Source organism: Ahaetulla prasina, chromosome 8, assembly GCF_028640845.1.
Source record: "Ahaetulla prasina isolate Xishuangbanna chromosome 8, ASM2864084v1, whole genome shotgun sequence".
Taxonomy (NCBI): Eukaryota; Metazoa; Chordata; class Lepidosauria; order Squamata; family Colubridae; genus Ahaetulla; species Ahaetulla prasina.
Genome location: NC_080546.1, coordinates 46,385,299 through 46,412,455, shown reverse-complemented (window position 1 = coordinate 46,412,455; position 27,157 = coordinate 46,385,299). Strand labels below are relative to the sequence as shown.

Sequence of the window (27,157 nt, the reverse complement as noted above, 5' to 3'; positions counted from 1 at the left end):
TTAGAATGCGATTGAAAGATACTACTGGAAATTGTTCAAAGACTAAATTGGACATGCTTTTCTTATAAACACAACTATCATTTACCGGTGTGTTTAGGATCATCAGGCACTGATCAAAATGATGATGTTCCATTATTGAGTGGCAATAAAGCTGTGCAAGAGGGTGCTCACTTCTGAGGAAAAAAAAAGACCACATAGAATTATCAGAAGGAATTAACTACAGATGCACAATAGCTTTACAAAGCTAAGAATATAGGAAATAAGACCGCCCCCCCACTCCCATTTATAATAATTATGGAACATGGATGAAAGAAAACAAAATCTTATTCATCCAGAGATACACACAAATGCAAAATGGCAATTCTGCAACTAAACAGTTGACTAGAAAAATGACGTCTAAAATATACTTTTTAGAATACAGAATCCTTCAAGATTCAGCCTCCAATTAACTTTGAATATCATTCAGTGAGAGAAGGGAAGGGTAAGGGAAAGGAAGGGAAGGGAAGGGAAGGGAAAGGAAAGGAGAGGAGAGGAGAGGAGAGGAGAGGAGAGGAGAGGAGAGGAGAGGAGAGGAGAGGGAAAGGGAAAGGGAAAGGAAGGGAAGAAAAGGGAAGGGAAGAAAAGGGAACGGGGGAAAAAAGGGAAGGGAAGGAAGAGTGATAGTGTGTTGCACAAATGAGAAGTATCAAAGTATAAAAAGCTGGACAAGTAATAAGATATGCTAGGATATTACTTTTCCCCCATTTGACCTGGCTGAGAAGAAAAAAAACATCCTGCATTCTAAATTGCCTAACAAGGTGATAAAATCCCCATATTTATGAACAGAAAGGGGACTACATAGGATAAATAATACTCTAGAATAGCTTCATATTTATAATTATGTTGTTATTAGAAAAGCTCCATGATATAAAGATGTTCATAGTTCTTATCCATCAGTTTTTCTTGCAATCCTGTCAGAGATTTCTGACAGATCTCTGTAGTTTATTGACTCCTTGGCTAGAAGTACATTGAGATATGATCCAATAAATCTGTCTACAATTCTCTCTGAATGCATTAAGACAACAGCTCTCATGAATTCCTATTGACGATAGATGAAATTCTGGGAGATATCCTGATCCAGCTGGAGGGAGTCAGAGAGAAAGGACTATGGCAAACTCATTCCTATATACTCTATTTTCTTGGAAATGGGATTGGGAGAAGAGGGGAACCTTATATCTGCAAATACGTAGATATTTCAAATAAAAATCCATTCCATATTTCTTTATTATAAAGCTTTACTTTTAAGTTAGCTTTCTGCTTTGCTGTCACTTTTTTATACAAATTTATTTCTAAGAAAATAATTTTGAGGCAAATAACCTCAGTTTTCAGGTTCCCATAAAGACACTGATCTTTATTTTGATTTATCTGTACTAATCTGGGGGCTTTAAAAATATCCCTGGAAACATTTCTACAGCATATTCATTCAATTTTTTAAAAAAATAAAATGCTATAAAAAGATAATATGTCTTGCAGTCTTCCAAACATTTTCCTAAATAGAAACCTTTCCTAACCTTGAAAGATACCCATGAAAGAGGAACAGAGACAGAGAAATAAGAAAAGACTTTTCTCCTCATACAGTGACTAGTGTTCTTTCTCTCATTATACGTCAGTTTTTACAGAAAGTTCTAAAAGCTATACTCTTAGTATATCAATAGTATATTGATATTGATATGCTATTAATATTGGCCATTATGTATGTATGTGCATAGGAAGGGGGGAGAGAACATATTTTTATAATAATCTATAAAGGTATAATATTTTGGAAGATATTATTTTTTGATCAAAACAATGGCAATTGTCACTGGACTTTACTAATAGTTACCTGCTCTATCCCATCTGAGACCAATTGCCACCAACTGCCTGTGGAAAAGGATGGAGGGAGTCAAAAGACCTCCTGAAGCCCAATAGGCTGGTTTCTCTCCTTTCTCTTGCCTCAGAATCAATATAACCAATTGTCCCATTGAAAGGATTTCTGGAGGGAGGAATTGTACTGGAAATCGCTGAGAAGTCTACTTAGTATGATTCTTCTTTCCCTTTGTGCCACCAAGATATTGCTACCAAATGACTTGTGGAGAAAATACCAAGGTTTGTTGTGATGTATATTTTTGTATTTTTATTTGTTTTTAAAAAGTAAAGAACAACCCACTCATCCAAAACATAATACCTCCAAAAACTCCAATTCCACCTATAGGAATCCCTAATGCTTTACATGATCTATCATCTCATCTACTTTGCATAATTGATCTGCTATAGCCCAAAATAATTGCAGTTTTCATAACCCAAAATCTGGCTCCTGGACACAAAAACATTTCCTGCTTTTCGTTTAAAACAAACTTATTTATTTATTTATAATTTAATTTCTATACCCCCCTTCTCCCGGAGGACTCAGGGCGGTTTACAGCCATATTAAAAACCAACACAAAATACAAACAACAAATTTAAAAGCAAGATTAAGAACCAAATATTTAAAATAGGCCGAATCAAACTAAAACGGTCATAGACCGACATAAAACCCCTTAAAATTTCCATTTAAAATTTCGCTTAGGCCAGTCCCGCATGGTGAAATAATAAGGTCTTAAGTTCGCGTTTGAAGGTCCGGAGGTTGGGGAGTTGGCGCAACCCCAGAGGCAGCTCGTTCCAAAGGGCCGGTGCCGCCACAGAGAAGGCTGTCCCCTGGGGGCCGCCAACCGGCATTCTTTGATCGACGGCACCCTGAGAAGGCCCACTCTGTGGGAGCGCACAGGTCGATGGGAGGCTATCGGTGGCAGCAGGCGGTCTCGTAAATAGCCCGGTCCTAAGCCATGGAGCACTTTAAAGGTGATAACCAGCACCTTGAATTGCACCCGGAAGGCTACCGGCAGCCAATGCAGGCTGCACAGGATAGGTGTTATATGGGAGCACTGTGGTGCTCCCTCTATCACCCGCGCAGCCGCATTCTGGACTAGCTGGAGCCTCCTGGTGCTCTTCAAGGGGAGCCCTATGTAGAGAGCATTGCAATAGTCCAGGCGGGAAGTGACGAGGGCGTGAGTGACCGTGCATAAGGAGTCCCGGTCCAGGAAGGGACGCAACTGGCAAATCAGGCGAACCTGATAAAATGCTCCCCTGGCGACGGCCGTCAGATGTTCCTCTAAGGACAGCCGGTCATCCAGGAGAACGCCCAAGTTGCGCACCCTCCCCCTGGGGGCCAATAATTCATCCCCAACAGTCAGCGATGGCGTAAGCTGACTGTGCTGGGACGCTGGCATCCACAGCCACTCTGTCTTGGAGGGGTTGAGCTGGAGCCTGTTTTTCCCATCCAGACTCGCACGGCTTCAAGACACCGGGACATCACCTCGACAGCTTCGTTGGGGTGGCTCGGGGTGGAGATGTACAGCTGAGTGTTATCAGCGTACAGATGGTACTCCACTCCACCTCAACCTTGATAAATACATACTCAGAATCCCTGAAAACCCTGAGAGAAGATTCCACAATCTCTCTAGTTAAAACTTCTGTAAATATTATGGTTGGAATGCTAATTCAAAATGAAAAATAGAAACATCAAACTGCAATATTCTTTCCTTTTACCTGTCATTACTTACCTCTGTATGTAAGAATTATTCACCCCCCTGTGATCTAAATCATGGCTCAAAGCTGCAATCAGCAAAGAAAGTACCTCAACATCAGTAAGTTTGTTCTGTACAATATGAAGGAGAGATAAATTACTATATTTACAAAAATACTTGACATGGTATTCTTTCTTTGACTGTTTCAATAGCTATACATTTTGACAAATCAAAGTAAATAGATTTATATATATGGCTATTTTGGTTGAGTAAAATTAACCTTAAATGTGCATTATAAATAACACAGAATTCTCAATAGATATATTATTTTGTCCCCAAATAATCATTATCCAATTTTGTATAGCATAAAATGTTGTTATTTGTTACAAATACAACAAATATTTTAAAAAAATAAACTATGCAAAGCAATAGTTTATCATACCATGTTCATTTTCTCCTCTTAATTACGCAAACCTAGGCCCAAATTCACCTGGGCCAAATTTGCAATACATAATTAAACATATCCAAACAGTAAAGGTTCCAGAATTTGACTAATAGAGAATTTTGATTTGCTTTTGGATCTCTTGATGTGTATTTGTTCCACAGGTTTCTAATTCCATGAAGAGTTGAGCTATATTCTCTGTATGAGGATTTCTACTTGTTTGCTTAATCACAAGCTGAACAGCATTCCGCATGCAGTGTAAATATCTAATATTTTTAGAATAAAGCAACAGATATCATAGTAGCCATCTGAAACCTAAAGACAAATTTACACAGTTTTAAAAAGGCAACCTGGAACTTCCAGGGTATATGAACTGACAGCCTGGAGTTTAATGGCAACTATTAAAAATCTGCAGCATAGTTACCTCCCATTTTGAGGCAATTTTTATAAGTCCTAAGTATGTTTACATTGTTTGAAAACAAATAAAGGAAAACTAATTTCAACTCTATAAACCCTTTGAACTGTAGTGCTGGAGGAAATTACTGAGAGTTGCTTGGACAGCGAGAAGAACAAATCATCCAGTACTAGATACAGTAAAAACAGGCTGCTTTTTGAAACACTGCTAATCTAAACTATTTTGGAAAAACAATAAATATAAAGGCAAGAGAAGGCCCTGATACTTGCAAAAATCAAGGCCAATTGACAAAGAATTATAGAAGACATTGTGGCTAGGTAATGTCACTGGTGTCTCAATCATGAGCTTGTAAGAACCAAAGAAACCATAAAATGGAAGCAACTGAACAATAAGCTTCTCATTCCTCAAAAAACCAGGAAAAAATGTGTCTGGATTTTGCTTAGATGTATGACCCTAGACTGACCATCTTAGCAGTTTTAGAACCTGGTCACCAAAAAGTTGTTAACATATAACCTAGAAAGTGGTGCCTCCTAACAAGCAGATCAACAACTTTGTACTGACATAACTGCAGTTAAAATGGCAGGGCTGCAAAAAACCCTAGTCACAGATTTCACTATCACTTCTTATAGCAGGGGTCTCCAACCTTGGTCCCTTTAAGACTTGTGGACTTCAACTCAGCAAAGCTGGCTGAGGAACTCTGGGAATTGAAGTCCACAAGTCTTAAAGGAACCAAGGCTGGAGACCCCTGGCTTATAGGAATAGACTGATTATATGACAACTGGATTAATGTTGACCACACATGCAGATTTTCTCCAGAATGACCCGGCCCTAATTATGTTCTTCAAGCCTTCCAATGGTGCAGTCATCAAGAACGTATTTGACTCCATTCGGCTGGTCATTCTTTTTGTCTCTTTCCTTCACCCTCTCAGTATTCTCTAGAGAAATCTATAATAGAGAACTAGATCTTTGTATAATGTCCAGCATGTATGATTATGTTTTTCATGTTAAGTTCAAATCAAGCTACCCTACACCAAGTGCTATTCTAACAAATATTGTTGACTTCTGATTCCTTTACTGTTAATGATTGATTCTAAAAGACAGAAGCTATCCACCATCTCCATATCTTCACTATAATTTCTAAGATGGTTGCTATACCTGCTGTCAAAGGTTTGTTCTTAATTTTGGTCCCATTTTTTTCCATCATGCTTTTTGATTTTCATTACTAGAGTTTGCAGTTCATTTGCATTTTTAGCTATCAAAATAATGTTATCAGCACAACATAGGCTATAGATGTTTACTCTTATGAAATATTTTCTTCTTTTAGTGATGTAGCTCAGGAATACTTTACCTGAAGATTTTACAGTCTGTGAACTAGCTCTTTGTAAAATTTCAACACAATATGTTGCAATATCTAGTTAAGGTTTTAAAAGCAGCCTAATATAAATAAGGTTATTCAAACATACCTGAATTTTTCCTGTCTTTAAAGCAGCAAACATGCATTGGGCTGTATTAAAAGCATGTCTCCAGTTGTGATAAGTAACATTTTTCCGATAATTTTTCCTCACACTTAAAATCCATCTGCAAAGGACCTTTCAAAAAAAGTATTGTCGAGTTAAAAGTATGATACAGAATAAACATCATCATTTTCAGATAAAAACCCCCAAAGCCAAAATATTAAAATTTCAACAAATTTCATATTTTGCTTTTATACACGCTTTGTGGAACTGAGTTACAAAATTATATTTTAACTTAAAAAGATGAAATTAAGGAAGTAAAATGAAAGGGGAGTTAGAACACATGGTGACATGAATACAATAACTCAATACCTATATGCAACTCCTTAAACCAGTGTTTCTCAATCTTGGCAACTTTAAGATCTGTGGACTTCAACTCCCAGGATTCCTCAGCAAGTCCAGCTAGCTGGGGAATTCTGGGAGTTGAAGTCCACAGATCTTAAAGTCACCATAGTTGAGAAACACTGCCTTAAACCAAGATGTTATTTTTCAGGTGGAAGCTGCATAATCTAGAACAGACTAATATAAATTGTGAGTATGTGGTATGTTTGCATCACCAATAATCTGAAGTATCTTGTTACTTTTAAATTTAAAGCAATAAACAAATTTATTGATCAAGTCTGCTGGTTCTATAGGGTTTTAGTTTATTTGAAGAAAACTCTAATGCATTGTTTGAAAGTGGTAAGAAATTCTTCCTTTATGTACATATTTATCCAAAGATTAAATAAAATTGAATGTCTAGGAAACTGTAGGCTGATTAAAACTTATATTTCCTTACAAGGGCCTAATTGCAGGAGACCTATTCTGCAGAAGTGCTTTGATATCAATTGCTAATTTGTTTTTCCACCATATGTTAAAGACTTGAGAATTTTTAAAATAGTAAAATGAAAATACCTAACTGCAATATGTTCACTAGGCATAGTACCATATAATTTGACTTAACTCTATATTCAAGTAAGCAGGAATTCCTTAGCAGGACATAATTCAGATTTCCCTAGATTATAGAATTCTGGACAATCAAGTTTTAAAACATCTCAGGGACAATTTAAAGTTAGAGAAAATTCTCTTCTGTAGATGATGACAAGGATGTGGGAAATATGGTAATAATGGTAAGCAAGCACATAGCAAACTCTACTTCCTCTGGAGTTTATTTGCATGGAAAATGACAGAAAATATTTTTCACAGATAACAATGCATTTTTCCCATGACCTCATGGATGATTTAAAAAGTACTGTTCAATTTATATCCAGTAATATATATACAGCACAAAGATATACACAAACATGTGCACACTAAAGAACATTGTATTGCATAATATTTGGTACATATATGGTCATACTTGTGGACTCACCTCATGTTTTATTTGGAAATTTTGTACAAGGTTAAGGTCAGTAAACATCCGGATTGTGCACAGAGAAGTCTCCATATCTGACAGTTCAAAGTCACTGAAGTAAAAGTCAGTGAGCCTGAGAGATTGTGCAGACGGTACAACAGCAGCCTTAAAACAAACAAGAACAGTAATGAAAAATGTTGTCTTTCAAGATACTAAATAAATAAACCAAAGCACCATGTGACCCGGATGTAATTCATCTAGATTTATTGAAAACATTCCTAGACAGGAGTCATATCTATTTATTTATTTTTTACCATTATTCAGTTACTTACCACAAAAGCCCATTTTGGCTCTAGCACAATTTTACCAGAAGACAAATTGTGATCTCCAACACAGAGAGTAAGGTATGTGTTGAAAAAAAGAAAATCAGTCTAGCTTTTCTACTTATAAATTAGTATTTACTACTGAACAACCACAGGAGAGAGCTGTTCCTCTCATAACAATTAATACTGGAATAAATATCTATGGAGATTCTCAGTCATCCAGGTCATAGTTGACCCAAAGTAATTTTTCAAGACCATTGCCTTTTGAAAAAAGACATTTGGGACAATATTGGGATAATATCGTCTGATTTTATGAAAGACAAACTTTTATTCCATATGCATTAACTATGTAATTTATATATGTGTGTGTGTATATTTAAACAATATGTTAAACCAGGTGAAAAATGTAATATTTTTAGTCATATTGCAGGAGTCTACACTACATTCCATACCATTGTGTATGGGATACAACTTCTAAAATGGCTACTGGAGTGAAGAAGCAAATGCTACAGTTAAGGAATGATATGCAAAACTTGTCTAGTCTCCCATACGCGCAACTCTGGAAACATCCTAATATATGGAAAAGATTGGTTAATTTTAGATCATTGGAAGAACATATTTCTAGTTTATACAGCTTCCTGGCATATTTAAGCAAAAATATTGATTTATATGCAAATACTTGTAATTTTACACAGATTACAATCTGCCCCCAACACATGTGTAATTTTAACGATATACTTGTAGTGTTGAAAAGTGCATGTTTCAAAAGAGGGCACATTATCTGAACATACAGTGGTGGGATTCAAAAATTTTTACTACCAGTTCTGCAGGTGTCGCTTGGTGGGCGTGGCATGGCATGACTTGGTGGATGTGGCTTGGTGGGCATGGCAGGGAAGGATACTGTAAAATCTCCATTCCCACCCCACTCCAGGGGAAGGTTACTGCAAAATCCCTACTTCCTTCCGATCATCTGGAACTTACGAGGCATAGAGAATAGATGGGGGCAGGGCCGTCAGAGGTGGTATTTACTGGTTCTTCGAACTACTCAAAATTTCCGCTACCAGTTCTCCAGAACTGGTCAGAATCTGCTGAATACTATTAACATATCTGAAAGCCCTTAGTTAAAAGTACTTATACAAAAACGTTCTTTTATAAACTAGATGACTAATGTTTCTTATTGAATCTGAACTCAAAGTTATATATTTAAAACATGCTGGTTAAAAGTCAGAGATCTCAGGCAAAGTTTTATGTACCTGAAAAGTAAATATTTGTTCCCAAATTTAACTAAGCACTAACATGAGAAAATTTAATGCTAGAATTCTTCACTATTAGCCAAATGAACAAACACATTCATGATCTTGATAACTACCTAATTCTCAATGTCTATCCTGTTTGTATATAGATATTCTAATTGCTCTTGCAAAAAAGAAAAAAAAACCTATAAACATGAAATGAATTTGATTTGCAGACATGTCATGCTATCAGTAAAAGCAATTTTAAAAGGGTTTTTAAAAGTACACTGCTTTAATAATAACTAACAGGATTGATATATGGCATATGATAGAGGGTCCTCTGAAGATGAGATAAATCAAAAGGCTTTGTCTTTACAAATTAATTTAGTAAACATGCTGCATTTCCTATCGTTTTTCCATGAAGGATTCGTCTAAGTCAGGGGTGTCAAACCATTTCACTGAGGGCCACATCAGGGTTGTGTTTGATCTCGGGGGCAGAGTGGGCGTGGCCAGCTCAATATCATTCATGTCGGGGGGGGGAGGCTGTGGTGGCCAAGTGCTAAGGCAGGAGTTCCCTCAGACCCTCCTTCCCTCTCCTCCCTCTCCTTCCTTCCTTTTTCTTTCCCTCTTCATTCTTCTTTCTTCTTCGTTCCCCTCTTTCCTTATTTTTCCTTCCTTGCTCTCTTCCCATCTTTCCTTATTTTTCTTTGTCTTTCCTCTTTTCCTTTCTCCTTTCCTGTCCCTTCTTGGATACTCAAATGCAAAGGGGAAATATTTCTACTTTTGTTCTGTTTTGCTTTTAGTTTGCTTTGCCAGCCCTCTGCCAGCAATAATGGGGCCAGGGGGGCTGCATGTGCCCCACCCCCCACTGTGCTCAATTTTCAGCTGCAATTGCCTCCTGCAGCACTCTGCCAGTGAAAATGGAGCTCGGGGGAGCCACACACGGCCCTCCCGAACTCCATTTTTGCTGGCAGAGGCACCGTGGGCCGGTCCTTTGCTGTTTCCAGGGCAGCCCTGTGGCCCAGATCTAAGCACCAAATCCAGCCTGCTGGCCTTGAGTCTGACACCCCTGCTCTAGGGGGTCTTCAGAACTTCAAAGCACCAAAAAAGTTTAAACAGTTTAAAGAGCTGACCTTGAAGATGCTGGTCCACAATACATGGATATTAATGGGTGCATTCTAGTATATCCATGTTACACCACTTTTGCAATCAGCAGTGGCTCTCCATTGACTTCTGTGTACAATTTGAAGTGTTAATTATTTCCTATAAGGCCTGGCACAACACTAGAAAAAAATGGCAAGACCTATGGCTAGCAGTGGACTGAATGGGTTCTTCAGCATATTGAAGAACTTTTAAAATAAACTAAAACTATAATGGATATACCACAGTTCACACAAGAAGTATACTCAAAATACTGTTTTAATAATTTTACCTAATTGAAGAGATATTGTATGTTACTATGTTTTAAAATATAGCCCTGACTCCCACATATTGTTATCTAGTGAAAATGAGAAATTTTGAGTTTGAGTTAATGTCAAATGCATTTTAATGAGAATTTGAGGTAGGCTCTTATCATACAATGGCTTCCTAGTGAACAAAGCTATATCTGCATCTGCCCTGGTTATAAATTTACAGCATCCCTCTGAAAATACATTTTTTGCTAGAAAATGTTTATTTTCCAACCCTTTACAATATGTTCCTAGATCAAGAAACCTGAGAAGGAGGGAGGGAGGGAGAAGGAAGGGGAAATTTTCTGCTCCTCCGTGCATCTTTTGAAGACTATTAAATCATTAAAAAAAGTCTGCTTTTTAATCCCTCCTGGAGTTAACTGGAGGGAGACCTGGATCTGAGAACTAATCCTTATTCTTTTGAAATTTAGCTGCTGTTACACTTAGAAAAGGACAAGGGGATAAATATTGCTTCACCTGGAGCTAATCAGATCTGGAGTACAATTTCCCTCTTGTTTTCCTTTTAAAATTGTAAAATTGGGGTTGCAATTTTCACATTAGCATAGATCTGAAGCAGTTTGTTACAAGGTATAAATGGGTTTAGGATTATCTACTGAAACTTTTAAAAATGTAGTAGCAATAGATGAACGTATTTTCTTCTGTGGTATAGTTTAACCTGGGAATTTGTTGTCATGCAGTTTTAAAAGGAAATAGCTACCTTCATCGAAAGACAGACTAAATTGTCAATGGGTTGATGATTGAATATAGCTTCTAGAATCAAAGGAGCATGAACAAGCATGTCTTGAACCTTGAAATCTAACTCAAATTACTGTAATTTTAACAAAGCTACTACTTTAAGATATCTTCATCCTGAATGTTCAAGCCAAAAGCAACAATAACTTATAAGTGCCTGAATATTTTGACATATGTTTTAAAAACATCATGCACTCCACTCCACTGCATCTTCAGTACTTATGAACTAGATATACTGGAGAAAAAGAAAATGACATTACCGCTGTTACCTGAAGCTCCTTTGTTTCTTCTTCAGCAGCTGATGCATGGTAGGACAACACCTAACAGGAAAAGGAAAGAGAATACACTAATCTTTCAGCAACACTTACATCTGTAATATTAAAAACCTAAAGCACTCTATCAATGAGTCAGTTTAAACCAAAGTCAGGGGTGGGCTTCAAAAATTTTAGCAAGGGGTTTTCTGCCTGGTTGCTGGGTGGGCGTGGCCTAGTCAGCCTCCTGCACCATGGCAGAAGGGGCGTTTTTGCTCTCCCTGGGCTCCGGAGGCTTTCCTCAAGCCTCTGAGAGGGCAAAAATGGCCTCCCCAGGCTACGGAGGCCCTTCCTGAACTTCCAGTAGGGCCATTTTTCGCCCTCCCTGAGCCTCCGCGCATGCCCTGCACTTATCTGCATCCAAAACGGGCTGTGTGGGGACTCCTGAGATGAGCGGGGCGGTGTGGGTGGGGCCCGCCAGGCATGGGATTTGGGGGTTCTCCAAACTGCACAGAAACTTAGCTAGAGGTTCTCCTCTATCTAAGGTTTGGGTTCTCCCAAAACCCCTGCAAACCCCCAGCAGCCCACCCCTGACCAAAGTAAGGGAGTAGAATAAAACTGCTGATCTTTACAAACTATGGTTAATAGACACCTTCGCTTCCAAAGCACAACTTTTTCAAGAGTGATGTGGTTTGATGTGGTTTGGGGTTTTTCTTTTTTTCTTAAAGCAGGACTTAAATGAATTTTCCCTGTTTCTAGTCTAGTGACTTTAATCACTTCACTAAACTGGTTCTTCTGCCCTCTGTGGTTAATGTTAATTGAATATTTCTTAACAATTATTTGAAAGAAACATTTAATGTGATTTTGCAAACTAATAATTTGTAGAATTTATTTGATTCAGATGCAGTTTAAGTAATGGGTTAGGTAAGTTAGAGAAGGATAATTCATGCTGGGAGAGAACATTGTGTTCTTAATGATAATTCTTAAACCATTTTTGTTAATTACTAGCATTACCTCTGAAGTAATGGCAATACTTTGGACAATTCATTAGTCGCAAAAATTTGGAAATGTAATCGTTTGGTATCTTTTATGTTGGCTGACAATGAAACAGTATAATTAATTTTAAATGCATAGCAGTGAAGTAGTAAATATTTAAATATTTCTTTACTAAATTAAAATAAATGTTCTGCTTGGGTTTTTTCTTCCAGATATTAATTTTAGATGGAGAACAATACAATCATATTACTGGACTCTGCTAGCATACAGGACTCCTGAGGTCAGCCACAGGGGGAAAAAGGCACAACATTGCTTTAAATGAGCAAAGAATTCGCAAAGACCTCTTTTTCTTTTATGAAAACAGCTGAAAATCCTCCATGTACCTATATGAATGACAAATAGCTGACAACATAGCTATAATTATAATCCTAACAAAGTTGTCATAATAAATTAGCTTTCTCCACTGGTCCATAAGACAGGGCATAAAAGAAATTCTGTCTTAGGAAAATCTTGGCAGAAGTTTTGCCTGTGTAACAGAAAATATTTTGAATTTACTGAACAAAATGAGAATTATTTAGAGCTGTGAGTGAAGGAGAGAAGAATTTTACTTTTTGAGTTGGATTTGTATTTAACTGATATTTCATGCAGCTGAAATTATAACCTCAATCTATAGCACATATTTTTTTTTCATAAGGATATATTTTCCCTTAAATGTTAAACTTCCTGAATTAGTAGAGTGCAATACATTCAAGACTGTGTCAAGTAATTTTCACACATTTTGCAAAAGAATGCTATAAATCAATGCTATCAGATTGCATTGAATTATAGCATTAAATTATAGCATTAAATTCAGTTGTGCATGTAAGTTTTCCCTTCAGAACCAATTATAGCATCTGAATTTTAGAAATACTGTACTTTGTTTACTAGGTTGATGCAAGGATAGCCAACGTCTAGAGCAGGAGTATCTAACCTAATCCCATTGTGTGCTGTATCAGGATTTCATTTGCCTTTGGGGGCTGGAGTTGGTGTGGCCTGTTCGTTGTGGCTGATTGAGTGGGTGTGGCTGGGATGGGCTCAGATGGCATGGAACGGTTCCTCTCCATCTCCAGGATGGCTCCACGGGACCACTCTGGGCCTATTGTGGGCCAAATCTGGCCGTGGGCTACTTGTTTGACATGTCTGGTCTATATTATCTGATTGGTCAGGTTATTTTGGAGGATGTGAAGAGCACATCAGGATCTCTTGGTTTCTTATTCATAGCATGTACATTATAATTAATGGAAATTAAAAGGTTAGGCAAGATGACACCCAACCTTAATATGGATTGATGAAATAAAGCAGTGTAGAAGAGCCCCAAAGTAACCTTGCTGTTATCCCAGGTATGACTTGTCTGAAGAGATGGACCAAAATCATCATAGGAAACCAAAGACTGTAAAGAGAAGATGTCCCAGTGCCCAATCATGTCTTTTTTAATGCAAGAACACAAACTATCTACATTGGTCACACTTGCCGACATGTAATTTATTTAAGGAAGACAGTAGTTCACTGCTGGATCCCGTTAGAGTGATTAATCCACCAGTGCTGTGCAACCACATAGAAAGCATAGAGTCAATAAGAGAATGCCTTAGGAGGTAACTGAGCAATACTGGGTTTGCTTTAAAGTCAGCCAGAATTCCAATAAAGACTGCTTTGATCTATTCTTACCTCTAATGTCACCATTTGCTTTGCCATTGCTCTTTCCACAGCTTCATACATCTGAGTGTTCTGGATCCCTAAGCCACAGAAAATAACAAAAGCTTCCAAAAACTGTTCATCATTTCTATTGAAAGCTTTTATTTTGCCTGAGTTTTCTTCCATCTTGTTTGCAAGTTGACAAACTCCTGAGTCATGATAAAAAACAACAAAAAGAAAAAACAGGCAATTGGTTAGCATTAATCACACATTTAACCAAAAGAAGCTATGCTTGACAGGGTAGCATGGAGTATAGAAGCATTGCCTATAAAGTCTCCAAAAGCCAGACACAACTGAATGGTTAAAACAGTAACAGTCACACATTTATATTAAAATTGTATTTTTTTCTTCAGAAAGAATAATTAGAAATCTATCATTTAAATTTTTAAATGGTCTAGGGATTCAAACAAAAATTACATATTGTGCTAGTCAGCCACAACATTTTAAAGAAAATTAATTCAGGCTATGTGGAAGTAGAAGTTTAGTTTTGAATCTTCGTGTATTTACATATGTCATGGATTTACATACTTCAAAAAAAATTAGCTAGCTTCATTTGAATGGTGCTTCCTTCTCCTTATATAGACATGGGTGTTTGCTATAAACAAAACATCAAACTGAACATTATAATATCTACCCCTCCCAAGTCTTAATTTTCTTCTTGGCTTTTGCTATTAATAGACCATTAGTTAGATGAAATCCCTAAAGACAATTTGTCCTTTACAAACTCATTAAATGTTTATACGCGTGCCAAAATGCTGTAATGAATATGAAGTTAGCACACTCAGGGCTTGTGCATTCTTATTTGAAAATTGCAAATTATCTGCATATTAATCTGCATATTAATTACAGAAAAAATATCAGTCGTTTATTAACTGGCCAATTATCTACTACATTCAAGTAGGTCTCTTGGTATTATTCACGGTGAATGCTTAATGCAGCACTTCTCTTCACTTAGGAATCTATTTTGGAAACTCTATTATGTGGAAGTACAACAGATCTATAGAATCTATAGAATTGTAGTTTAACTAAGAATACATGAACTCATCACAGATCATTTATCATTTTTCAATTTAAGTCCTGTTTAAAAGTATTTTGTTAAGAAAGTGGCTGAAATTATCCATATCATCAGTGAGTCACTGAAAATCCAAAAGACGCTACTAATGAAAGTACAGGTAGACCAGGGGTGAAATGCTCCCAGTTCAGACCGGATCGAGTGATCTAGTAGCGACTGTGGCAGGTGGTCTGGAGAATCAGTAGTGATGGCGGTGCAAGGCTTCATCTACCCGCCCGGGTGTCGTTCCTTCCTGCTTTTAAAAGGTTAAAAAAAGGCTCTGGCGATCGCACACCACAGCTGTGATCATCAGAGCCTTTTTTTACCTTTTAAAAGCATTTTTCTCGGAGACTTTCTCCGGCCTGAGGCACTGGCTGGGGCGCGTCTCCCCATATTCCTCTTGCCACCTCTGTGACTGCTTGCTGCTTTTGCACTTAAACCTAGCGCGCTGCACCATGGGGGAGATGGCGTCCCCTCCTTCTCCTCCTGGAGCCCATTATGACGCGGAGCATTGGCTGCAGCCGGGCAGACCAGCCAGTGTCTAGGCAGGGAGAAAAGTCTTGCATCTCCCAGCAAGGGCTGGAAAAAGAGGCAAGTAGAGAGGCACTTCGTTTCCATTCTGGAATACGAACTGAGTCTCCATCTGCCACCATCACCCTTCTCTTCTCAGGACAGGCAAGGAGGGAAGGGGGGGCAGCCAGCTGACAGGGAACCACAGCAGGGGGACGAAAGCGCTTCATTTATCTGGGAACCTGAAATGACTCTTGATTTAAATCATATGGTAAAAAGCAACCAAAGAAGAAAGAACAACATCAGCAAAAAACAAACAAACAAACAAACCCAACCCTCGCCTGTTTTTGGAAATGGTTCAAGAGGGAACATGCACGCGCGCACACACACACACAGAGACGGAGAAAGAGAAGGAGAAAGATGGAAGAAAGAGAGAGATGAGAGACAGAGAGGGCTCCCTGCCGTTTCCTGCTGTAGTCAGGCAGAGAGAGAGAGAGAGAGAGAGAGAGAGAGAGAGAGAGAGAATGAGAGCCATCCGCTCCCCTCGAGGCAACCTCATGACGTTGTGCTGTAACAGCCTGACAGTCACTCCTTTTGCAACGCAAGGTTTATTTTGGTATCTTTCCAGAATGTGGCCGAATTTCCTTACAGTTATTCCCTGGGGATGGGGGGTGGGAAGTGGGGGTGAGGAGTGGGGGAGAGAGAGGGAGGGGGAGAGAGAGAGAGAGAAAAAGAGAAGAAAGAGGAAGGAATTTTTGGAATTTTGGATTTTACCACTGGTTTGTATGGAGGATTGGCGAGGGGAGGGGAAATGTGCGGCCCTCTGGGATGGAGAGCGGGGCAAGAGAAGGCTCCGATGTTTGTGTGGGTGGCAGAGGGAAACTCAAAGCATTGGGGGCTTCAGAAGGGGCAGAATGTGCTTCAAAATGTACAGCTCCTGGTTCTAACAGTGAGTGATGTCAAGTTGGCCATGCCTACCCAGTCACATGACCACCAAGCCACACCTGCAGAACCGGTAGCAAACATTTTTACATTTCACCCCTGAGGTAGACACTCATGAAAAGCAGTTATAAGCTTCCCATAGAAATGGCAAAATACAAATAGTGAAAAAACTGCTATTGAAATTAGAAGTTTTAATAATTAAAAATTAAAATATAAAGTACTTTCTTGTTTATTTAATACTATTCTTTTCGTTCAATAACTCCAAGGTGATTATATGAGATCTTCCTTCCCTTTATCCCACAACAAACATATGATACCAGTCAGACTGTAGAAGAATAACTGATCCAAAGTCATCCAGTGATTTTTGATAAATGACACTGAATCTGGGTAGCCTCAATCCTAGTTCAACACTTTAATTACTTCACTGGCATTTGGTATAGCTCAAAGATGCTGAGAATAAGATAGGATCGCCAAGTGACCATTTATGCTAATTTTATTTTTATTCATGCTAATCTTAAAAAGGTAAAGGTCCCCCTCACACATATGTGCTAGTTGTTCCTGACTCTTTATTTTTATTTTATTTATTTGTCACAACAATATATGTAACTATCATACAGAAAGGTTATATAGTATATAAAGGTATAAGGATATATATGTGTGTGTATATATATATATAAAAATATATAAATATATATATATATATATATAAATATATATATGAAGAAGAAAAGAAAAACAATAGGACAGGAACGGTAGGCACGTTTGTGCGCTTATGCACGGCCCTTATGGTCCTCTTAGGAATGGGGTGAGGTCAATAGTAGAAAGTTTTTGGATAAAGCTTTTAAGATTATGGGAAGAGACCACAGAGTCAGGTAAAGTATTCCAAGCACTGATGATTCTGTTACAGAAGTCATATTTTCTGCAATCTAGATTAAAGCGGTTGACATTAAGTTTAAATCTATTGGTTGCTCTTGTATTATTGCAATTAAAGCTGAAGTAGTCTTTGACAGGAAGGACATTACAATAGATGATTCTATGAGTTAAACTTAGGTCTTGTCGAAGGCGACGGAGTTCCAAGTTTTTCAAGCCCAGGATTTCAAGTCTAGTGGGATAAGGTTGTTTTTTTTTTGTTTACATTTATATCCCGCCCTTCTCCGAAGACTCAGGGCGGCTTACAGTGTATAAGGCAATAGTCTCATTCTATTTGTATATTTTTTACAAAGTCAACTTATTGCCCCCCCAACAATCTGGGTCCTCATTTTACCTACCTTATAAAGGATGGAAGGCTGAGTCAACCTTGGGCCGGGCTTGAACCTGCAGTAATTGCAGGCTCTGTGTTCTAATAACAGGCTTCTTAACGGCCTGAGCTATCCCGGCCCTGTTGTTTACAGAGGAATAGAGAACTCTTCTTGTAAAATATTTCTGGACACGTTCAATTGTATTGATGTCAGAGATATGGTGAGGGTTCCAAACAGGTGAGCTGTATTCTAGAATTGGTCTAGCAAATGTTTTATATGTTCTGGTTAGTAGTGTAGTGTTTTTGGAAAAGAAACTACGCAAGATTAGGTTTACAACTCTTAGAGCCTTTTTTGCTATGTATTTGCAGTGGGCTTTGGCACTTAGATCATTTGACATGAAAACTCCAAGGTCTTTAATGGGATGGGGGTCATCTGTGAGATAATGTCCATCAAGCGAGTACTTAGTGTTTGGGTTCTTTTTTCCTATATGTAAGACTGAGCATTTGCTGGTTGAGATTTGGAGTTGCCAAGTTTTAGACCAAGCGGTTAGATGATCAAGGTCTTTTTGAATGATAGATGTATTATTAGTGGTGTTAAATAGTTTGACATCGTCAGCAAAGAGAACACAATTTCTTGAGATATGGTCACAAAGATCATTAATGTATAGTATGAAGAGTGTTGGTCCAAGGACGCTGCCTTGAGGAACGCCACTCTTGACAGGAACAGGATTTGATGGAGCATTGCCAATTTTGACCACTTGTTGTCTGTTAGACAGAAAAGCAGATATCCATTTGTGAAGGGGTCCTGAAATGCCGTAGGATTTTAGTTTTAGGAGAAGTTTATCGTGTACTACTGAGTCAAAAGCTTTGCAGAAGTCTATGTAGATTGCATCTATTGTTTTGCCTTGATCGAGATTTGTAGTCCATATGTTTTTACAGTGGAGAAGTTGTAAGTTGCATGATAATTTTTTCCTGAAACCAAATTGTTTATTGGAGAGTAGGTTGTTTGCTTCTAAGTGTGAGGTAATGGATTGGTTGATGATTGATTCCATGACTTTGCAGGTGACGCAGCATAGAGAGATTGGTCTGTAATTTTCAACTAAGCTGGGGTCTCCTTTTTTGAAGATAGGGATGACTGTGGCCAGTGACCAAAGTTTGGGAAGGGAACTGGTAGTGAAAGCTTTATCAAAGATTATGCTTAGGGGTTCTGCTATATTAGTGGAAAGTTTTTTTAAGAAGTAGGCACATAGTCCATTGGGTCCAATAGATAGCGATGGTTTTATGTTATGAAGAGCTTTTCCAACATTTTCTTCTGTGAAGTCTATATGAGTTAAGTCATCATGTTCATTGCTGGTACATTTGTGGAATGTCGGATATGTGTCATCGCTATTAACAAAAACTGAGCCAAAGAATATGTTGAAGAGGTTGGTTTTAACTGTTTCGTCATTGCATTCTTTGTTGTTAGAATCTTTTAGTGGTGGGATGGATCTTGTGTCTTTAAGTTTATTGTTAACAAAATTATAAAAGGCACGATTGGAATTTGTGCGCAGAAGGTCCTCTTCTTGTTTGGTGTGGTAATTTGTGCATTCAGTTTTTATTTGGTTGCATATATTTCTGTAGCGCTTTTTGAAATTTGCTACAAAGCCTTTTTTGTTTCTTTTCCAGAGGGATTTTTTTTTGATTGAAGCTTTTTAATTGATATGGGTAGTTTGCTTTTCCTGATCATGGTTGTCATTTGTGGTACATATAGTTTGATGACTCTATTGATTTCAAGTAGGAAAACTCTATAGTGGTCTTCAGCAGTTATGCAGTTTGCAAACAGATTTTGCCAGTCCAGAAATGAAAGATCGTTGTTTATAAGGTCGTAGTTGGCTTTTTTGAAGTTGTAGATGGGGATACTATTGTTATGACGATTTGAGTATGGACGTATATTGAGACGAAAATCAATCATGCAGTGGTCACTGTTGGAAAAAGGTTCTTTAATTTGTAGTCCATAAATTGAGTTTGGGTTGTTGCAGAAGATGAGATCAAGGCAGTTGTTGAGTCTTGTATTGTTAGTTACAAGTTGTTCAAGACCTAGGTTTGTAACAGCGTTGTATAGTGTAGTATGGATTGGATCAGTTGTACATTCATTAGTTATCCAGTTAATGAGAGGTAGATTTAGGTCGCCCAGGAAGATGAGGGTATGGGCAAGAGGTAGCCCATGTTAGCAGTGAGGTTAGCATATTTGCATGGGTAATGTCATAGTCAGGGACTCTGTAGCATAGTAAGAATCGAAGAGTGGTGTTAAGGGATAGGTCGCATACAATAGTTTCAGGGAGAGAAAGTTTGTGTGAAACTTGAATATTTTTTAGATTCAGTGACTTTTTGTAAAAGATAGCCACTCCACCACCTCTTCGGATTTCACGATCTGATCGATGAACTTGATATTCTTTGTTTGAGATAATGGAGTCAGGAAGGGATGAGTTCAGCCATGTTTCACAAACAAAAATGATATCGAATGTACCACTGTTTAACAAGAGGATAAATTCAGGTAATTTGTTAACAATGCTTCTCACATTTATCAATTTGCATTTGAGATCTGTAGTAATTGGTGTTGAAGAGATAAGGGGCATGCATACCTAGTTTTGGATGTTGGTAGGTTGGGGGTTGTGTACAACAGGTGGTTGTATAGATGGTTGGATGGGTGGACGGATGTTTTGGGAGGTGAGTGTTTGGATGTTGGGTACTTGATTGTTTATTGAGATGTTTGGTTTGGTTGAGTGGTTGGTTGGGTGGTTGGTTGGATGGTAGTTTGGCTGGTTGGTTGGATGGCTGTTTGGATGGCTGGTTGGGTGAATTGTTGGGTGGCTGTTTGGATGGCTGGATGGATGGTTGTTTGGATGGCTGTTTGGATGGCTGATTGGATGGCTGGCTGAATGGCTGTTTGAATGGGTGGTTGGGTGGTTGGTTGGGCGGTGCTCATCTCTCTTTCAAAGCCAAAGAGCCAGCGCTGTCCGAAGACGTCTCCGTGGTCATGTGGCCGGCATAACTGAACGCCAAAGGTGCACGGAACACTGTTACCTTCCCACCAAAGGTGGTCCCTATTTCTCTACTTGCATTTTATACGTGCTTTCGAACTGCTAGGTTGACAGAAGCTGGGACAAGTAACGGGAGCTCACCTCGTTAAGCGGCACTAGAGATTCGAACCACTGAACTGCTGGCCTTTCATCTGACAAGCTCAGCATCTTAGCCATTGAGCCACTGCATCCGTTATATGCTAATCTTATATGCATGCTAATTTTGCCTGTCGGAAAACCACTATTGTTTGTTTCATAATTCTACACAAACCAGGACATTCTTCTGTAGTCCCAAATTCCCTAATCCAAAGCATTTGATTTGGAAGGGTACATTTATATTTATCCACTTATTTTCCAAAAATACCTATTTTAGATCAGTGTACCAAATTTATCCTTATGACACCTTAACGCTAAATTCATTTGTTTTCATTGCATGTGGCTATGTACAAGGATAGGTTGTTAGTGAAGAATGATCTTAGAAGCTTCACACATTGCTTTTCTTTCAATTTCCAGTGGGAATAAAATCCTACCTAAGTGCATAAACCGAAGCATAATTGAAAACTTCAAAATGTTATACCTATCACTTTATTCTTCTTTCCATTTTTTATAGGTGTGCAGAGCAAGCTTTCAATGTGCTGATTTGTACAGTCAGAACAATCATTCTGTTAAGGAAAAAACAAAACATATTATTTTATTAACTACATAAGAGAGCTTAGTGTAGCTTATAGAAGTGACCTAGAAATCAGAAGACTGTGACTTCTAGGACTCCCTTGGACATGAAAACCGAAGCCCAATTAGAATATACTGTGGGTTGATTACAAGAAGGCATTCAATTTCCTGCCACATGATTGGATAACTGCCTGCAAATAATAGCATTTAGTAGGAACATCGGAAGCTTTGTGCAAGGATCAGCATCACAGTACTGGCCAATGGTAATATTTACTACCGATTCTGTGGGCGTGGCTTGGTGACTGTGGCATTGCTTGGTGGGCGTGGCTTTGTGGGCATGGCAGGGGAAGGATACTGTAAAATCTCCATTCCCACCCCACTCCAGGGGAAGGATACTGCAAAATCCCCATTTCTTCCCGATCAGCTGGGACTTGGGAGGCAGAGAATTGATGGGGGCAGGGCCAGTTCTCCGAAATACTCAAAATTTCTGCTACCGGTTCTCCAGAACTGGTCAGAACCTGCTGAAACCCACCTCTGACTGGGAGAGGTAAATATCAAGAGATGAATCTTTCAAGGAGACTCACTATCACCACTATGTGTCATTGCAGCTGTCAAGCTATCCTATCTTCTTTACATGAACTAAAGTTATATGGAAAAGGATGACTGGGAATATCCATAGGTATGTATGTATGTATGTATGTATGTATGTATGTATGTATGTATATGTATGTCTATATGTGTGTGTGTGTGTGTGTGTGTGTGTGTGTGTGTGTGTGTGTGTGTGCTTTTTGAGGTTTTGGCGGATGTTTGTATGCAGGTCTTTGATTATTTCCCCAAAATAAAACATCCCCTGATAATAAGCCGATTCCGGCTTTTGAGCGCGTGGCAATAAGGCCAAGCGCTTATTTCAGGTTTCAGAAAAATATAAGACAGGGTCTTATTTTTGGAGAAACACAGTGGTAGATTCAAGCAAAGTATTACATGGCCAGTACACAAAAAGCCAAAACCAAATTTAGCCAGCAAAGTAGATAACAACAAGGCCTGGTAATTACTAAGATCAGGAAAGCAGACTAATTCTGGTTGCACAAAATCAAACCTTAAGAACAAATGTATACAAAACCAGAATTGAGAAGACAACAACAGGCAGCAAATGCCACTTCTGTAAAGCTAAAGAAACAGTGGACCCCCTAGTTAGTTGCAGTAATAAGATCATACAGACTGACTACAAATAATGATATGACAAAGTAGTAAAACCCATTTGCCCATTCAATTTTTGTATGTTGGCTCATGTTACTTACTGTCCAAGGAAATCTTTTGTCTTGGCGCACATGTGGAATATTAAGAGGCTCCATAGTATTCTTGACATACTGAGCATACATATAATTAATTTGGTTTGTATCATTGTCTCTGTCGAGATATAAAAAGAAATGGACTAAGTTCACTACATTAATTACCTACATTTATAAGCAAATTTTAATAACAGAACAGAATAACAGAATAACAGAGTTGGAAGGGACCTTGGAGGTCTTTTAGTCCAAACCCCTGCCTAGGCAGGAAACCCTACACCACTTCAAACAGATGGTTATCCAATATGCTAAAATCAACATTTTAAAAAAGTCATCCCAGAGTCAGGATTATTAATATACTGAATCAGTGTTTAGAAGCATTATTGGAATAGCTGAAATCAAGTACAGAGCTTAGATATCTAATTCCTTAATTATGTCTTCTCCAAGATTTTAAGAACAAAATAAAGAGTTTTTCCAATGCCCTCATCAAAATCCTGAAACATGATTTCTGAAGAACTAACTTTGTATTCTTCTTAATAGCCTTGTTGATTGGTACAAATATTTTCTTCAAAACGGACATTTGCTGTAAAGAAAATACCAATCTTCCATTTAAATTTCATGCATCTATATCACTGTTCACTGGGCAGTTGATGAGAGCATTTTGAAGACTCAAGATTCTAAAGATCTTTTGACTGTTATGGAAAATAAAAATAAACAGGTTCAAAGCATCTCTCTGCCATGACTAATATTTCATAAATCTGCTATTATTAACTGTTTTCTGTTTGAATCATTCTATCCTTTCATTTCAGTGATGGGTTGCTACCGGTTCAGCCCGGCTCGGGTAAACCAGTAGTGGGGAAGCTTCTGTGCATGCACAGAAGTGTCACGTGCATACGCATGCCCACGTCCACGAGCGAACTAGTAGCAGCCGAAATTGAAACCCACTACTGTTTCATTTGTTTCTTACAAAAAGGACTTTTTATAAGGCTTATGAGCTATTATATTGTCTGTGTAGTTCTGTTTTTTTAGGAAAAATAATTTTCAGGCCTCCTTGAAATAAGAATTCATAGTTTATTCAGATTGTAAATGTGCAAGTGACTCAACAAGGCTGGTTGACATTTCAGTATTAAATGCATCTAACTGATCCCTCCTTTCATTCTGATGGAATACAACAAATAAAATTGCATTAGTTAGTAACTTATTCAACCAACAAAACTAGAACTAAACCAATTTAAATAATTGGTTAAGGACGCTGAAGAGTTAAGTAATAAAAATGGAAAAGTTGAATGGATTTTTCTGGATGTACAGATCTGATCCACAGAAGAATTAGAGGGAAAAGCTCCTTTGAATAAATCTGTGTGACATGATGGATAGCATGGTAGGTTAAGACTGGGGGAATCTGGGTACAAGCTGCCTGGGTGACTTTGAGCCATGTGTTATTTCTCTACTCAACCTCTTCCCCCAGACTGTAGGTTTGAGGAAGGAGTAGCATGTACATGACCTTGAATTCCTGGAGAAAAAACAAGTCATTTCTTTAATATATTTGTATCTGTTCATTATAGTTTTAGAAACACTCACAGCAATGAATTTAATAAATTGATGAAGAACTGAAGATCAGATACAAGAAGCGCTAGCAAGGGAGTAAGCAACAGAAATACAGTAGATGCCAGGGTACCTATAATGCCACTAGATGGCAGCCACTGAGCTCCAGCATAAAGGAAAAAAGAAAAAGAAAGCACTGGGAAGTTGCCTTTTCAGCTATGCTTCAGGATCTTTCAGAGCACTCCAATAACAGAAAGTTTACTGGCAAAAAAATGTCCTCTGCAGAATTAATGGCAGGCTTCTCTGTATCTCTTACTTCCCCTTCCTCATTTCTAAGTGTGAATTTTGGAGGAGTTAACCAGCACACATAAAAGGTAGTTATATATTGGGGCCACTCACAAACTGTTGGTATAAAGCAGGGGTCTCCAATCTTGGCAATTTTAAGTTGTGGACTTCAACTCCCAGAATTCCTCGATCAGAAAAGCTGGCGGACGAATTCTGGGAGTTGAAGTCCACAAGTCTTAAAGTTGCCAAGATTGAAAACTCCTGGTGTGAAGTGATACATTGCTCCAAAAAAGAAAAAAAAAAGATGTATACGCCACATCTCCAACTGCTCCATCCGTTAAGACTGATCAAAATGAACATTGCCTCCCTTTGCTAATCTCACTGAAACTAATGCAATATACGAGCTAGCTATCCTTTTAAATGGGGTCATGTTTCTGAGTGCTGAACTCTGATGGCTTGAACAAGTATTTGGAAAAGTATTTGCATTAAGCCATGAAAATCTCTTGAATCTCATTCTTTTACCTTTTGTGGGTCTCACTGGAATCTTCTGTTTCTTCATATTCCATGTGAAAGACACTGGAAAATGAATCCTAAATATGAGAACAGAGTTTGGTCTTACTTAAAATGTTTAGTATAATTGTTTATATTGTAAAAAACACAATTCATTTATTTTCTGCCTCGTGAAAAATGTCTTCAAAAAAACTGTCAATGGTTTACCGTATTTCATAAAGCGTTTTAAGACCCAGGATAAACAAAACTGACATATTACCATGTTTATACCAATTTTTCTAACTTATACAGTATATTAGGCTCAATTTAATTTACTACATAATGAGCTTCACCTTGTATGTTCAATATGCTGAGGATTCATATACTATCTTTTTTTAAATACGTTATTTCATATCACTAATAATTTAAAAAAACTGGAATTCCCACAGTCTACTTTCTGTAGCTTCCATACAAGAGATCGTTCTTTTTAATGAATCAGAAATCTGGGAAATGCCAGCATCTTCAATAGACTTCTCTGGCTGACCTTAGTTGAGTAGGATCCTGTTAACATTAGCCATCTCTAATAGTCAAGCCCAAGTCTATTAGGATACGAAAGGTCAATGCAAAACCTTAAATTGTACCCATAACCAATTTGCAATTAGTGCTGGCCTTTCAACATGCGCATCATATGTTTTTAATATTATATTGTGGTTGGCAGCTTAATTTCATATCAGGTTTCATATTAGGGTATTTGTTGCCATATAGTAGTCATGTTAGGGTTTAACAAGGCATCAATAACTGTTGACCAATCCAGCTGGCTGAAGCACTACCAGTATCTGTAATTGTGCAGGTACACACTTTGCCATTGACACAATTGACAATTAGCCAGTAGAGAATACAGTCAGGGTCTGTACTTACTGAACAGTCTTCATCCACTATGAAAATGGTGCACTTTTGCACTTGCATGAAGGAAATTATAGTGGCAGCTATCTTCTTCAAAATGACTTCTAATGATTGCTGTTCCTCAAATATTAAACTGGCAAGATCAAGAAGTACCTACAACGAAAGAAAAAAAATTAATATGTCACGTTAAGCTCATTTTAATCATCTTTAAGGCAGACTCCCCCCCGTCCAAGTAACTCCAGGATTCTTTTTGAGAAAACCATATGATGGCATTAATGTAAAGAAAGAATGAATTATTCCTTGCAATTTGAACAGCATGAATTTTACAAGATCTCTGCCCATATATTAATGACAGTTTTACACTTACCTTTTTCCCAGAACTGTGTACATTTTGACTTTACAGAACATCTACACAGACTCCTTCCTACAGAAACTATATATCAGTTTCTTCAGGAAGAGGCCCTTATATTCCTACAGACAATTTGTGTTCTACTATATTCGGCACAGTAAAATCTTCCAGTTGGCATTATTTGGTGCTAAGAAAAATTGTTCACTAATTTATTAGATCGAACATTCTTCTTTCCCCCAAGAATTCAAGACAGCCTATGTAAAAAGAAAAAACAAAAACCCTCAGTTTTACTCCCACAATAGCAATCTTGTGCAATATGTTGGGCTGAAAGAGTAACCTTAAACTGGGAAAAATGGTGCATCATAGAGCAAAACATTTTGAACCAAGATACTTCAGATGAGCTAAATTACAAAATGCATCAAAATCTGGGACCCAAAACTCCCATAGAATTGAAAATTGGCAAATTTTATCAAACCATTTTATGACATCATATAAAATGGCATAAAACATTTCCTGTGATCAATTCATGTTTGACAGTGCTATACAATTCTACGTGGGCTGTTTTCAAGGCAGATAATCTCCCTCATATTTTAAGAACTTTTAAATTATATTAGCATATCTGCTGTTGTTAAAGGGATTGAGGAATTTGGTAAGGAAATATCTCTGAAAACAACGACCCAAGAAGTCATACATTTCTACTATTATTCACATAATAAGATTCTGAACAACTATAAATATTTACCAGATATTAGGAAGAGGATAGGAGGACAAAAAGGAAACTAAAGAAATTAGATTTATATTAGATTTATATTCTGA

At 37.9% G+C, this 27,157-nt stretch overlaps 1 protein-coding gene across 3 annotated transcripts in view; it reads right to left on the bottom strand.

Annotated features, from left to right (window-relative positions):
- The window catches only part of PDE5A (phosphodiesterase 5A), a 99,610-nt gene that overhangs the window by 10,953 nt on the left and 61,500 nt on the right, over positions 1 to 27,157 (bottom strand). For 2 of the 3 annotated variants that reach the window (XM_058193600.1, XM_058193602.1), the window contains exons 6-15: positions 26,008 to 26,145; positions 25,123 to 25,190; positions 22,786 to 22,894; positions 21,396 to 21,480; positions 13,993 to 14,168; positions 11,302 to 11,361; positions 7,304 to 7,450; positions 5,902 to 6,027; positions 3,618 to 3,712; positions 86 to 173 (exon numbers count right to left, since the gene is read on the bottom strand). In XM_058193600.1, coding sequence (XP_058049583.1) covers positions 86 to 173; positions 3,618 to 3,712; positions 5,902 to 6,027; positions 7,304 to 7,450; positions 11,302 to 11,361; positions 13,993 to 14,168; positions 21,396 to 21,480; positions 22,786 to 22,894; positions 25,123 to 25,190; positions 26,008 to 26,145 — 1,092 coding nt within the window. The remainder of the gene's footprint in view (positions 1 to 85; positions 174 to 3,617; positions 3,713 to 5,901; positions 6,028 to 7,303; positions 7,451 to 11,301; positions 11,362 to 13,992; positions 14,169 to 21,395; positions 21,481 to 22,785; positions 22,895 to 25,122; positions 25,191 to 26,007; positions 26,146 to 27,157) is intronic. The other variant, XM_058193601.1, reaches the window with a different exon arrangement.